We start from the raw sequence: 13,014 nt of genomic DNA on the forward strand, positions 1-13,014 counted from the left end.
ATGGATTGCGATGACGTCTCATTATATATTCAGAGTCTCCATCAAGAGATCTACATTTGTGTCTTGAAGGAAATGTCTGAACAACTTTTGAGTTGCCATGAAGTTTGACACTGATCTTCATGTTCCCCTGAGGATCACTTTCAATAACTTTGGTTCTCTCCTGGCTCTTCGTCTAGCACCAGCATAGTAGGTAAATACTAACACGCTAATATGCAAAACTAAGATGGTGAACCTAGACTTTAAGAAGGAAGATGGATACCACTGTATTTTAGATTTTTGACATCATTTGGAGCCAGAGTTGGCGCCGTAGTGAACGTGGTCCGGAGCGGCTGCTTTGAGGTCCTGTCGATACAAGTTCTTGACCAATCACAAGTCTGTATCAGCTGTCAATCATGAAGCTTCACCCCCATGTTTTAGCATCCAATTGCTAATTAAATCCAAACATACTTTAAAGACCAACACATACACGCAAACATAGACTTTTTCGGCCCATGTCCCGTCCACTAACATAGAGGAGGCAGGGTTTAAAACCTGCACCCATTAACATTGTAGTAGTGTAGTGTGGACAGCAGGTGTTTTTGCGTCACCATGTGGAAGTGCAAAGTGTCCGTTTGAATATCGCCCTCAAGGACTAAACCATCTCTTATGAAAACCATCTGAACTGGAGCTGGGGAAAGTCGACTGCCCACTGCGCTTCGCCGTCTGAGGCTGCTGGTGGAAGATTAGAGGCAGTGACAGATTCTGTTTAGCTGGAAGGAAAGAGAGACGAGTTGGTGCTTGGGAAAGAGTGGGATGTGTGTGAGGGGGAAAGAACGAAGGCGAGAGGGAGAGAGAGGCCCACAGGGGTGACCCAGCAGCTCTCTGCTGTCTGGCCACTGCCCTGCACATGCTGACAGATTTATTGGATACAATAATCACAGTGTAGCCCACTATATCACCCCGCTCTGCTCTCTCTGCACCGGCAGCTCCTGTAATTGGCTTTTGCACCTGGAACTGACTATAAACATCACCCAACTTTACACTTGGACTGAAAATATAACTTTGACGTCAACGTCATTAGTTTAGAATACAACAGTAGTGATGAAGGACGCTGTTGTCAGTTGAGTTTTTAGGTTAAACACCAAAGTGCAGCAAAGACATTTGAAAATTTGGTAATTTAAACTAATGTATGCAAGTTGAATGCGATATGCTCCCTTTAGTATAGTGAGTGACATGTGCAGTTGAGTGAGCAGAGAGCTATTGCATCTTCATCATTCACGTCAGACTGCATTAAACATTTTTACAAGCAAGTTTTTAAGAAGAAAAAAATAATTTGAGCTTTGAAAATTTGACATCTGTTTGTCAGAAAGTCATAATGAAAATAATAGAGATGGACTTGCAGGCAGCTTTATCACACATGGCAGAAGCCCTCAGGCCTTTGCTGGACAGTACAGAATTGGGCAGGTCTCATAAGTACCTCTGGCAACTTCACACTATGGGATTCAATGCCGGGCTGCCAGGATTCCTGCTCTGTCCGCCTGGTTGGTTGGGAAAGAAGTGTGGCTCACTGGTTGGTTGTTTGGTTGGTTTGCTGGCTGCCATGGTTAGCTCTGGTGATCAGTATTCCGGCCATGCCTTCCCCTGCCTGTCCTGCAGAGAACAAAGGGCTGATCAGGGATGCTAGGCAGCAGGCGTGGGTATTCACCGAGCTGAAGCACTCCGTAGAGCTGGATGAGCTCGCCCTTCTCCAGACTCTGTGTCTCAGTGTCCCAGTGTTTGCTTGTCTACTGTGCCATGAAATGGAGTGAGTGTGTATGATTGTGCCAGTGGAGCAATGCAAATACCCTCCCTGATGGGAAGACCTCTTCCACTTAGTTAGGGAGTGCTGCTGGGTGAAACCAACAGTGTTGCATCTTGAACTCTGGAAAACACTTTGCTTCCTTTTAGTACGATCTCTTTCTGTGCATTTTAAATGTGTGAACACACATTCAGGATATGAACACAATAAAGTAGGTTACTAAAACATATATTCATAAATACATAAACATGCCCAGGAAGCTTAGTGGATTGTGTATTTATACCTTCACCAAAAGATGGATGGGACATGGACCAAGTAAGAAACCATTACATTTTGCTGAGGAACTATAAAAAGAGGTTGATCCAGGAATATTTTTTTATCTTTCTGTAACATTGTGAGATCGAGTGTCCGCTGACATTTTTGCCAATTTACGAGTAACTAATTCATGGATATTGATGGAAAAAAATCAATTTGCAATTTGGTGCAGATCCAAACTAAAATCTGGATGTTGCTGATTTACTTGTGGTTTTACTTGTTAGACATATTGGCTCCACAGAGTGTAGTCGATTTGTCAAGTGCTGTTCTTTTCTCCATGAAATGGAAAAAATGAAGGAGTAAGAAAGTGAAACCATCCAAACTATCAATAATAAACATTTTACCTAGAAATTAAACAGAAGCAAAAGGGAAGACAATTTTACATTAAGGCAGGAAGCAGAAGCATGGATACACAAAGAGGTAAACACAACAACACTTGTGAAATGATATTGAGGGTAAGAATGTTGAAGGTCAGAATCCTTCAGGCCCAGATTCGGCCTAATTACCGTCGTCCCTGACCTTTACCACCATCACCAGTATCTCATCCATCCTGAATCTCCTGCCTTTCATTAATTACAGTGACGGAGGGCAGGCAGGTGTCCACAACCAGCGATCGGAGTGTAACAGCCTCTCAGGAACGGTACATTTATATAAGCCAAGAAAATAAGGTTGGATTTGTACAACTATATCATTTTTAAGTCGTTTAAATCAATTTAAAAATGGCAATTTTTTTATAGAAAATGTGATTAGTTGAGGTTTTCTCTCAAAACACCTGTTAATATTTTGAGAATGATAAAAGTTCTGTCTTGTGGTGAAAAGGAAAAAAAAAAACAACGTCCTCTCCAGCGCTCCCTCAGGCTGTTTTCTTTTATTGAGAGCTTTTACTATAGGCTTACTAATCACATATGTCAAATGAAAGAAAGCAGCCATTCATTCTGGACAATAGGGATTTTACGGCGGCCCCGGTGGTGCTGTGTGTTTGCTACAGTGACTAACAAACGTTTTTTTCTCACCGGCCGTCCTCTTTCACTCACTGTGCTGCTCGGCCTGTTGAAGCTAAGACACCCCAAACATTCACTGACGCTTTTATTAATTACATTTTGGCCTGAAGATTCAGAAATAGCGAGTTGTGAAAACCGGGCCAAAGGAAATCTGGACCGTTTTTCTCCATGTTGAACGGGACCCAGGTGGGGTTTTTTTTCCTCCCTGGCTGAGCGAGTCTTAAAACGTTAACGCTTGATTACATTTTATCTTGTTTGGCTTGAGTCGCCGATGGCTGGCGGGTCCCATCTTTATCCCCATGCTTTGGGAAGCTGTTTGCAACAATGCAGCAAAAATAGCACACAGTAAATTTTACCCTTCTTTCTTTCTTTCTTTCTTTCTTTCTTTCTTTCTTTCTTTCTTTCCTTTTTTTACAAATTCTGTTCCTCCATCTCTGTGCTTTTCATCTCCGTCACCTTTTGCATTAATAATTGATGTATTCAAATGAGGTTTTTTTTCAGAGTTGGATTTGCTTTTCTGACGCACTGAATACATTAATCACTTTAATCCAAAGACACAAAATGGGACACGATTTATTTTTCCATGTCATTAAAAGATTTCGGCGCATGCCAGACTAATATTTTCTTAAATAGCGGATTAAAATTATGGGGGATTAGACCTTTTTAGTGTATTTTCTCTGTTATGTGTTTTTCTACTTAACTATGTCTGCTAATATTAGCTACTGTGAGTGCAATGGAGCTTTGCCTTTAATGACCTGCTAGCCCATGGGAAGAAACGTTAAACAAAAGCGTGCCGGAAACAGTGAGCGGGCTACCCCGGTGTCTCCGTGGGCAGTCTAAAAATACCACTGTGCTCCTTTCACATATTAAAGCCGGGTGGTGACATGTCGTTGGCAGACCTTTGATCACGTTCTCCAGACACCCGCCACATTTGATTTCTCTTTTCACATGCTATCACAAATGGAAATCTTTATGTGCTTTGTATTTGAAATGGCGGCTTTTCCATTCTTCGCTATCCAGAAAGAGCATCGGTTGTTCTGATGTCTCCCACTGTGGAGCCAGTGGGAATATGATTAATTGATCGCGTCTTGTCTGCACTTAAGTTTTTGGGTCAACGGGTTCAACTGGCAGGATCCAGTGGGAACTGCTGACTCATACTCAGACGGCTGCTTTGCTTGTGATTTAGATTTCAGTTGACGTTTTATCTTGATATACATGTACGTACTCTCTACTTGAATTATCACCAGCTTGCTCCCATATGATGAGCTGCGTAAAGCATCTGTTACTTTAAAACAAATCTTTTCTCGTGTGTGTGATTAACTTTAATGAGGATGGTTTTCATTACCCCTTCCTCAGGAGGTCATGTTTTCCCCTCTGTCAGTTTGTTTGTTTGTTGGGTTGTTTGTTTTTTAGCGAGATAAAAAAAAAAAGAACAAAAATTTTATGTTTTTGGGTTGTCCGTCTATCCATCCTGATGTGAACACGATATCTCAAGAACCCCTCGACGGTATTTCTTCAAATTTGGTTCAAATGCTCAGTTGGACTCGAGGATAAACTGATTAGAGTTTTGATGGTCAAAGGTCAAAGGTGCACATCTGAACTTCAGCACGTCTGAAAGTGGACGTCATCTATTTCTTTGCAAAAGGCTTTTTTCCCGAATTCACATTTTTATTTAGGGAATAATTCATTGATCTTGATGAAAAAAATCAGGTATATTTATGGAAGTGATATCTGAGTGTGTGGAATTTGGTGCCGATTGATTGAATTTAAGGGAACTGTTGCCATTCTAGTGTTTATGGCTGTGTCCTTCAGATTCAAAAGACGTTTTTTGTTTTTTTTGCACCTCCATTTCGCTCCCACCTTCATCTCATATTCATTGAGCGGTTGTAAAGGAAAAGCCCTGATGACATGTCCTTGGTTTTCAATCTGATCTCCAATATCAGTCTCATCTCTCATGTGGGCGAGTCCCGCCCAGAGCGAATCAATCTTCAATTTTTGAAAGCCTCTTTACATGGGATCTTGCTGTCATTGAACCGGGCTATTTTCCTCTTCATCCTGCTCCTGCATTCACATGGTGAGTGACTCTGTTCCAGGGGTTGGCTCTCACATGATTATTTCTCAGCTAAGGAGATAAAGAGATGGCAGGAAGATTTTTCATGGAAATGCTTTTAAACTCAGCAAAAAAAAGGGCTCTGGTTTTTGTAGGAAATTGATTTTACTCTGGGTTTATAATTACATGGTGTACTGCTCTGTGAAAGCAATCCCCCTTTGTTAGAGGCTAATTTATGCAAGTGATGAATTTCCAAACAGAATAACACAAACAAGACTCTTGTTTCCATCTTGGTTTAGGGGTCGGAGGAAAAAAGAAGAACTAATAATGCAGCTTTGTGACAAACTGGGAACAGAAACAAAATGCTCGGTTTTGTGAAGTTGTGAGAAGAGTGAGTCACACTGATGATACAATCAACAGACACGATTTCTTCTGCAGCATCTTTGGTTTGGTGAATTTTATTACGGAAACATCTTGGGTCTCTGAGTTCAAAACAGTCTTTCAGATAAGTGGTACAGTGTAATGTGTACAGCAGGCACAAAAGCCTCATATAATAACCTTAATCTCTCTAGCTGAAGACGAAAAGCTGCTTTCACACGTGCACTGAAGTCCGAACATTTTCCTGAACTTTTCTGGAGGAGGGGCTGCATGTGAGAACACAAATGTCCAAGTGTCTTGCTCAGGACATTTGCAGGACCTTTTCCTGCAAGTGCTCTAGCATTGTCCGAGTCAGCCTAAGTGAATACAACAGAAAATGTCCAGAAAATAGAGGACATCTTGATGAAGATATGAAGAACACAGACATCTCAGTATGAAAAAGAGGTGCCATCGATGTAGAAGACGCAGACATAGATGTCAACGTGCAAAGGCAACGAAATTCATGACTTTTTGGGGATGAGGGTAGACTCCAGGGTCAATGTTGTTATTTACAAATCAATTCCTACATCTGCCGCAACCCAAATCTCCTGTTGTTGTCTGACTCTGACAATCTGCTGCTGCGTCCTTCATACGTCAGAAAGATAAACAAACCGTAAAATGTCCAGAAAATTGTGTCTGAACAAATTTCATGTCTGAAAGCAGACTAAACAAACAGAGCTGTACTTAAACAATTAGAGACTTCACATAGAAAAGAAATTGTTTCATATTGTGACGAGCAAACGGATTGTGGTGCGTGGCCGTGATCTAGAGGAGCTGAGAATGAATCGACGGTGGCAGAATCAAGACACAGTGAAGGGGAGGCAGAGAAGTTTTCAGGGGCTGCTCTTGTTAGCGGCGACATGATCCCCCCCCCCCGTTCCTGTGGGAGTCGGCGTGCAGGCTGGCGGTCAGGGGAGGAATGTGCTCCCAGCTGGAAATGGTCCTCCTCGCTGCCAGCTCTGCTGAGAAATGAGCCCGAGCAGCCGCAGAAACTCAATCTTTCTCTCCAACTGGCCTCTGAGCTGGTGGAGACGTGGGACGATGAAGAAATTTCAGCGGATTAATGAGTCGCCGTAGACTGAGGAGACTCGCCATGACTAGTGTGGTCATGGTGAGTTTACAGAGGAATAAGTAACAAACGTGTTAATCAGCTGTGGGCGTATCCCCCTTTTTGTTGTTGTTGTTTCAAACGCTAGGTGCTCGCCGGTGTGCGTGACATAAGCAGGAGACAGTCTGAGAGGGGAACGTCAAGCACAGCAATAAGCCAAGGCCATAAACTCGGTGGGCTTCTGACTGGCACTGGCGTTCTGTCTGTGCTGTTGCTGCCAGAGACAAACAAAAAAATCTGCTGTGGTTTTGAGGCAATATATAATGTATCTGGCCTCACTGGCTCCTCCGCAGCGCGCAGTGGAAAACGGGCGCACTTGTCTCCAAAACAGCTCGGAGATGTAAATGAACCATAATGCCTCTTATGCGAGCATCTTGCGGTGGAATGAAGATCTCACTCGACAAATGGGCCAGAGGAAATAGACTGGCGCGCGTGAGTCATGAAGTGGAGAGCGGGGCTATACGGCCTCTTAAAGCCTTTGGCCGCCTCGCTAGAGAAACCCAATCATGTGCGCGCTGACCTCTCAGGCGTTTCTATTAGATCCCAGCTGTTTATTTCTGTGCCCCTCCTGACGTTCTTTGGCCAGGTATTTATTTCCCTTGGATCCATCACGAGGTTCCGTTCACCCTCCGCAGCTCATTTTTGTGATTAAGCTGCAACCCACAGAACCCCCCCCACCAGCTTTCTGGTACTGAAGTGGTTGTTCGTCGGACGTCTGCCAAAATGAAGTGTTATTATCCTGAAGGAAGCAGCTCATTACTCTTGAGTCGACCGTTTTGGGGTTTTCTCACTTTTATGCTTATTTAAAACTATCTATTCAAAAGCGTAATTTACGACTCGCCTTGTGCTACTTTTAGATGTCGGCATCTTTTCCCCACCCGACTCTCCAAACTAATTGAGTGTGTTAATTGTGGCTGCCGTTGAGGACACATTACAACCTGGTGCACTTGGCTTGTTATCACTTGTCATGTCCCATTCATCACACGTTTAATTACAACACTTCTGCTCTGCCGTTGCCAGCCACCTCCTCTCTGCGGGGTCTTCCTCTGTTGTCTTCAAATTATCAGCAGCGCCATCTCCCAATGGAAGCAGCAGAGGTCTGCGGCACCTCTTACCGAGGCAGAAAAGACCGAAAATGCGTTTAACGTTACAGAGCTCCTGCAGGGAGAGTCATGCCTTTCTTGTCCCCGCTTTGACCCCTGCCGGACTTCCCCTCAGCCTCCGACACTAACACAGCTTGCGGCTGATGTAGCAGCATTAGGTTGGGTCACACAGGTTCATCCCTTTAAAGAGGGAAAGTCCAACTGACCTCTTACGTAGCCTAATAGAGGCTAAAAATACGTGTAATCTGTTTAGGAAAGTCCTTAAACAATCTAATCTCGTTGTTTAGCTCCGCTGCTGCTTCGTCCTCTTATGAAAACCTCAGAGCTGCCGTATAGTCGAGTGTCTCGCCCCCTTCTCTCGAAGTCTGCATTTTGCCAACATGGCGTTCCGCTACTGCGTTGCCTGTGTTTGTTTGTGGTTCAGGGTGTGGTGCTCTTGCCTAATCCCCTGAGTCCACAGCTGTAAAGGCTGTAGCTGCGGCGGCAAAGCTGCCCAGAGCTCAGCGCTGGCACTCTGCTTCTTTGTTTGTGAACGCCACATGACCACACTCTCGTGGGGGGGGGGCAATGAAAAGTTTCATTTCTCAGCAACCTATGTTTTCTGCTTAGTCCACACCGGTAAAGAATAACTGTGCACTCTCCTCAGAGACTCTGCAGTGCAATGTACAATAAACTATTTTATTGAATGTGGCACAGCGGTGAAGCAGCGACATTCCCTGAATCGACTGAAATGTCATAAGTACTCCATCAAATATCAATTCTTTATCCATCCATCATCAATAAATCATGTTTTTCATTTGTGTTCTCTTTACAGCCGTGCAATCAAGACCAATCAGGACCTGCTCCCAGAGACGCCCTGGATAAATATCTTCTACGATGACTTCTGGGGAACCTTACTCACACACAGTGGCAGCCATAAGTCTTACCGGCCCCTCTGCACCCTCTCCTTCCGCCTCAACCATGCTGTGGGGGGGCTGGAGCCCTGGGGTTACCACCTGGTTAACGTGGCCCTCCATGGAGCTGTGACAGGCCTGTTCACCGCGCTGGCTCGCCTGCTTCTCGGAGGAGGCCTGTGGAGCCTCCTGGCCGGCCTCCTCTTCGCCTCCCACCCCATCCACACGGAGGCGGTGGCGGGCGTTGTGGGCAGGGCCGATGAAGGCGCCGCTCTGTTCTTCTTGCTGTCCCTGCTCTGTTACATGCGTCACTGTACGCTACGGGGCCACGCTGGGCCCTGGCGGCTCGTGGCGTGGCTCCTCTGCAGCCTGGCCTGCGCCGCCTGCAGCATGCTGTGGAAGGAGCTTGGAGTCACCGTCCTGGCTGTGTCAGCGCTGTATGACGTCTGCGTTTTCCACAAGCTCAAGCTGCGACAGGTCATCATGCTCCTCTACAAGGTAAACAAGTTTGTTCTCGGCCCTGTGGTGCAGCTTTTTCACTTTTATCTGATTTCCTGCATCTGCTCTGCTGTCAAGATTCTGGCAAACTTGTAATATATCTGGCACTCGGCAGAGCGCATACTTCCGCCAAGGAAAGGAGCACAGGCCCAACAGTCCCCTTAAATTCAATCAAGCTGCACCAAATTGCACAAAGATATCAGAACTTTAAGTATTTGTTTCATCAAGATCTCCATTATTTCCTAAAAATGTTCGGAAATTGTCTTGCGATGTTTAAAGAAAGTACAAAAATATTCCTGGATCAACCCATTCAATCAAATCCGCTCCAAAGAATGACGGGTTCTTCCTTGGCCCGTTACCCTGTAGTTTTAGCGTAATCTTGCTAAAGGACTAACAAACAAACAGCAATGATCACATAATCTCCTTGGCTGAGGTAAAAACATATGTATTTATGTTTGAAAGGAAATCAAACAGCTGAATATTCAAATCTGAGTCTGTGCATGAGGCACATTCAGTTATGATGTAATGACAGCGATTCCAATTTAAATGAATCTATTGATGTATATTCTGAAACAAATATCTGATTACATTTATGAATGATAACTACCATTATGGCTTTAAAACTCGGAAATACTTTTATCTTTACAAACTTCACCTTTTCAGCCTCAGGACTAAACTGACTTAATTGGTAACAAGGTTAAAGTCTCAGGTCACAACTGCAATTCAATTCTAAATCTGTCCCCATCATGTGGCTCCATCTTTAAAATGACTTTCCTCTCGCTAACAAACATCCAAATTAAGAACCAATTAAGTCAATTAAACTAAACTCAGGATGAGAATATAGCTAATCGCCCATCGACCCCTAGATGTTCATTGCTTCTTGATGGATAGTGTCTTTGGTTTAATAGAGGCTGTGCACAACACAACTGTTGAGCTATATAGATGATTTGCATCTGTGGTCCCTGAGCTGGAAAATGTGTGTGTTTGTGTGTGTGTGTGCGCATGCCCACGTTTGCTTGTATATTCACATTTCACAGGCCAATTAAAAGAGAGGAAAATTAAAACATTTGTCAAAGGAAATCGTTGAAATAATATAAAAGTGAAAGCTTTTGAAGCATCCAGCCGTAAATGACCCTTTCGCCCGGCGGCTCCTGTCAGAAGTATTTACTGTTTGCTGTCTGGGTTGTGTCACATCCATGACTCTCCGCCCATCATGACAAATTCAGCAGTGCACGCAAACATGACGTAAAGTGCACCGGAGCAGCCGATGAGAGGGTCAGGTGGTGAGGAGCGATAGGTGTCAGCAGGACGAGAGGTGAAAACTAAGAAAGACAAAAACAAGGAGAGGAAATAGTTGAGTTGAAGTGAGAATTCACCCCCACCCCCCCTCCACCTCTTTTTTCTGCTCCTGCAGCTTTGTGTGGTAATGAAGACCGAGGGCCTCTGCTGCTGCTGCTGCCTTCTCCACACTGTCCTCTCATGATTTAAGTCTTATCTGACTCCCCGTGTCCTCTGGAGTACGACTCATCCATTGCTGCGGGCAGACAGGCCCTTTAATGGCTTGTCAGCCATGGCTAGACCAGAGAGGAAACAGGGCCGAGAGGGCTGGAGGAGAGATGATGCCTCAGACCTGACAGATTCTCAACTTTTTGATTGAAAATCCACAAACCCTGCTGATCTCGTTGTCTTTTGAAAAACACATGGACTGGCTGACAGATGCAGTTCTGGCACGGAGCAGGCGCCGTCTTTCCTTTCATGGTTTGTCACCGCGGTTAACGAACTTGGCAAGTGTCTCCGGGGCAGATGTGTTCACAGCACATCCAGTGTAGCCATGAAAATAACAAAGTGATGATCATTAAAAGAAATAAATTAAACTCTAGTCATGTGGCACTTTTCATACTAACACACAGCTCAGGTGCACTAACATCTGAAAAACATCTGAAGGAGGATTCTTAACCAGCTGATCAACACTTGGTAACACAAAATAAAGTTGTGTTAATACAACTTGTTAACTTTAATTCATGTTTTACAAAGTGTTTTTGAAGTTGGTAAACAGTTTCCTTTTGTATTACATAATATTTCATAAAAGATTAACCAGATTTAAACAGTTTAAGCAATTCAGATCCATCTATCTATCCATCTATCTGATTCAGAATTAAAGTTGTCAAGAAAGGTGGTTTTATTTTAACAAAATTGAAAACCCTAAAGACTTTAGATACGTGTCCTTATTTTCCAGGCTACAACTGAACATCTGTATTTTCTTGTACACATAAATCACAATGAAAAAGTATCATGTTCTACTAACATGATAAATAGTCAACGAAAGGAGGGATCTCGTTATATTTTGCAGCAGGGGGTGAAGTGAGGCCACAGCTCGCTCACACTTGGCATCGAGGAGACAAAGAAGGAACTGCGTGGGCTGTCAGGCACTTTTGGAAAAACAAGAAACTTTTCTGTCAGTTTGCTGAGAGAGACAACTGTAAAGCAGCACATCCCCCCTGGAAGTGATGCTGCAGCACATTCTGCAAACATGATGCAACTCTCAGCTGACAGTTGCCGTTGCCGTAGCCGGTCGTCTGAGCTGGCACCTCAGTCACGTCACCTTGGAGACGCATCTTTCCTCTGAGACTCGTACCAGTATTGTGACCCAGCCTCTCGTCCTCACGGCAAACGGGTCTAATAACTAATGCAGCGTGTACATTTGTCTCTGTCTCTCTGCAGTGAGGCCGTTACTTTGACTGATAATGAGCAGAGGGAGTCGTTCCTCAAGGCAAGTCGAGCCGTCAACCCGCCTGTACGAACATTAATTCCTGTACACAGCTGAAAGGGATCACAGGGAGAATAAATACAGGGCTGGAGATCTATCAGGTGCTGAAAACTTGGCCGCAAACTCCCCAAAACAGGGTGTAAGAACGGGAAAGCTGCGTTGCAACATTTATATTCCGTGATAAGAGGGAAACTCGGCATGAAACAGAAACTGTCACCGTGTCTCGGCCTTGTCCTCGTTGGAGAACATGCATCAGTCGGACTAAAGAGCTCGTTGCGTGACAGACAGGCCACAATGGGCCGGCGCTCCGTTTTTTATTACTGCGCTCTCCACTGGGCTCGAGTCATTTGACATTTAACGTTGGAAATAGTGAAACGAGCCCTCTTATCTGATTGTGGCGTGCAGTCAATTACATTAGAGTTTTATATCGGCTGCAAATCTCCCTTTGTGTCGTTACGGCTTCTGTGTGCGGTTTGAAGGTTACAGGCGGCGGAGATTCACGGTAATTCACGACGCGGCTCCTTCATTTAACTGCAGACTCTATGCATACAAATCAGAGGGTAATGCATGCATATTATTATGATTTATTTCTTATATGTTGCATGAGTTTAATTTTATATAACTGATCTCGGAACTGTAGAATCATGCACAAAAGACTCTTTTTCTTTAAGGATTGTAGTGAAATAAAATATAGAAAGTAGAAAATAGACATTTCATATTAAAGCACGGCATGTTTAAGTGAGGTCAGGACGAACTGTCATATTGAATAAAGTGTAATTTTACTGTGCATGTGTGTCCTCCTGCAGGCTTTTGTCTGTGCAGTGTCCGCGTCTCAGCGATCCACTTCTTCCATTCATAAACTCTAATTGTCCCTGGGCAATACAAAATCTTTTAAAGGGGATTAAACATTAAACATTCGCCACAGGACTGTTTCTCTTTGTGTTCATGTTAGCGTTACACAAACTCCTCCAGCTGAAAGAACGAGAGAAGACAGAGGGAACCGGAGGGAAACAATGGTGCTCAGGCAGTAATTGAATAAGCATATGTCGGGTTCACGGTGACGCTGCAGTCCAAGCTCTTGGCAT

At 44.1% G+C, this 13,014-nt stretch overlaps 1 protein-coding gene across 1 annotated transcript in view; it reads left to right on the forward strand.

Annotated features, from left to right (window-relative positions):
- tmtc2b (transmembrane O-mannosyltransferase targeting cadherins 2b) overlaps positions 1-13,014 on the forward strand; it is a 96,564-nt gene that overhangs the window by 33,960 nt on the left and 49,590 nt on the right. The window contains exon 2 of the mRNA XM_035156957.2: positions 8,586-9,162. Coding sequence (XP_035012848.2) covers positions 8,586-9,162 — 577 coding nt within the window. The remainder of the gene's footprint in view (positions 1-8,585; positions 9,163-13,014) is intronic.

This window comes from Hippoglossus stenolepis, chromosome 5 (assembly GCF_022539355.2).
Source record: "Hippoglossus stenolepis isolate QCI-W04-F060 chromosome 5, HSTE1.2, whole genome shotgun sequence".
NCBI lineage: Eukaryota > Metazoa > Chordata > Actinopteri > Pleuronectiformes > Pleuronectidae > Hippoglossus > Hippoglossus stenolepis.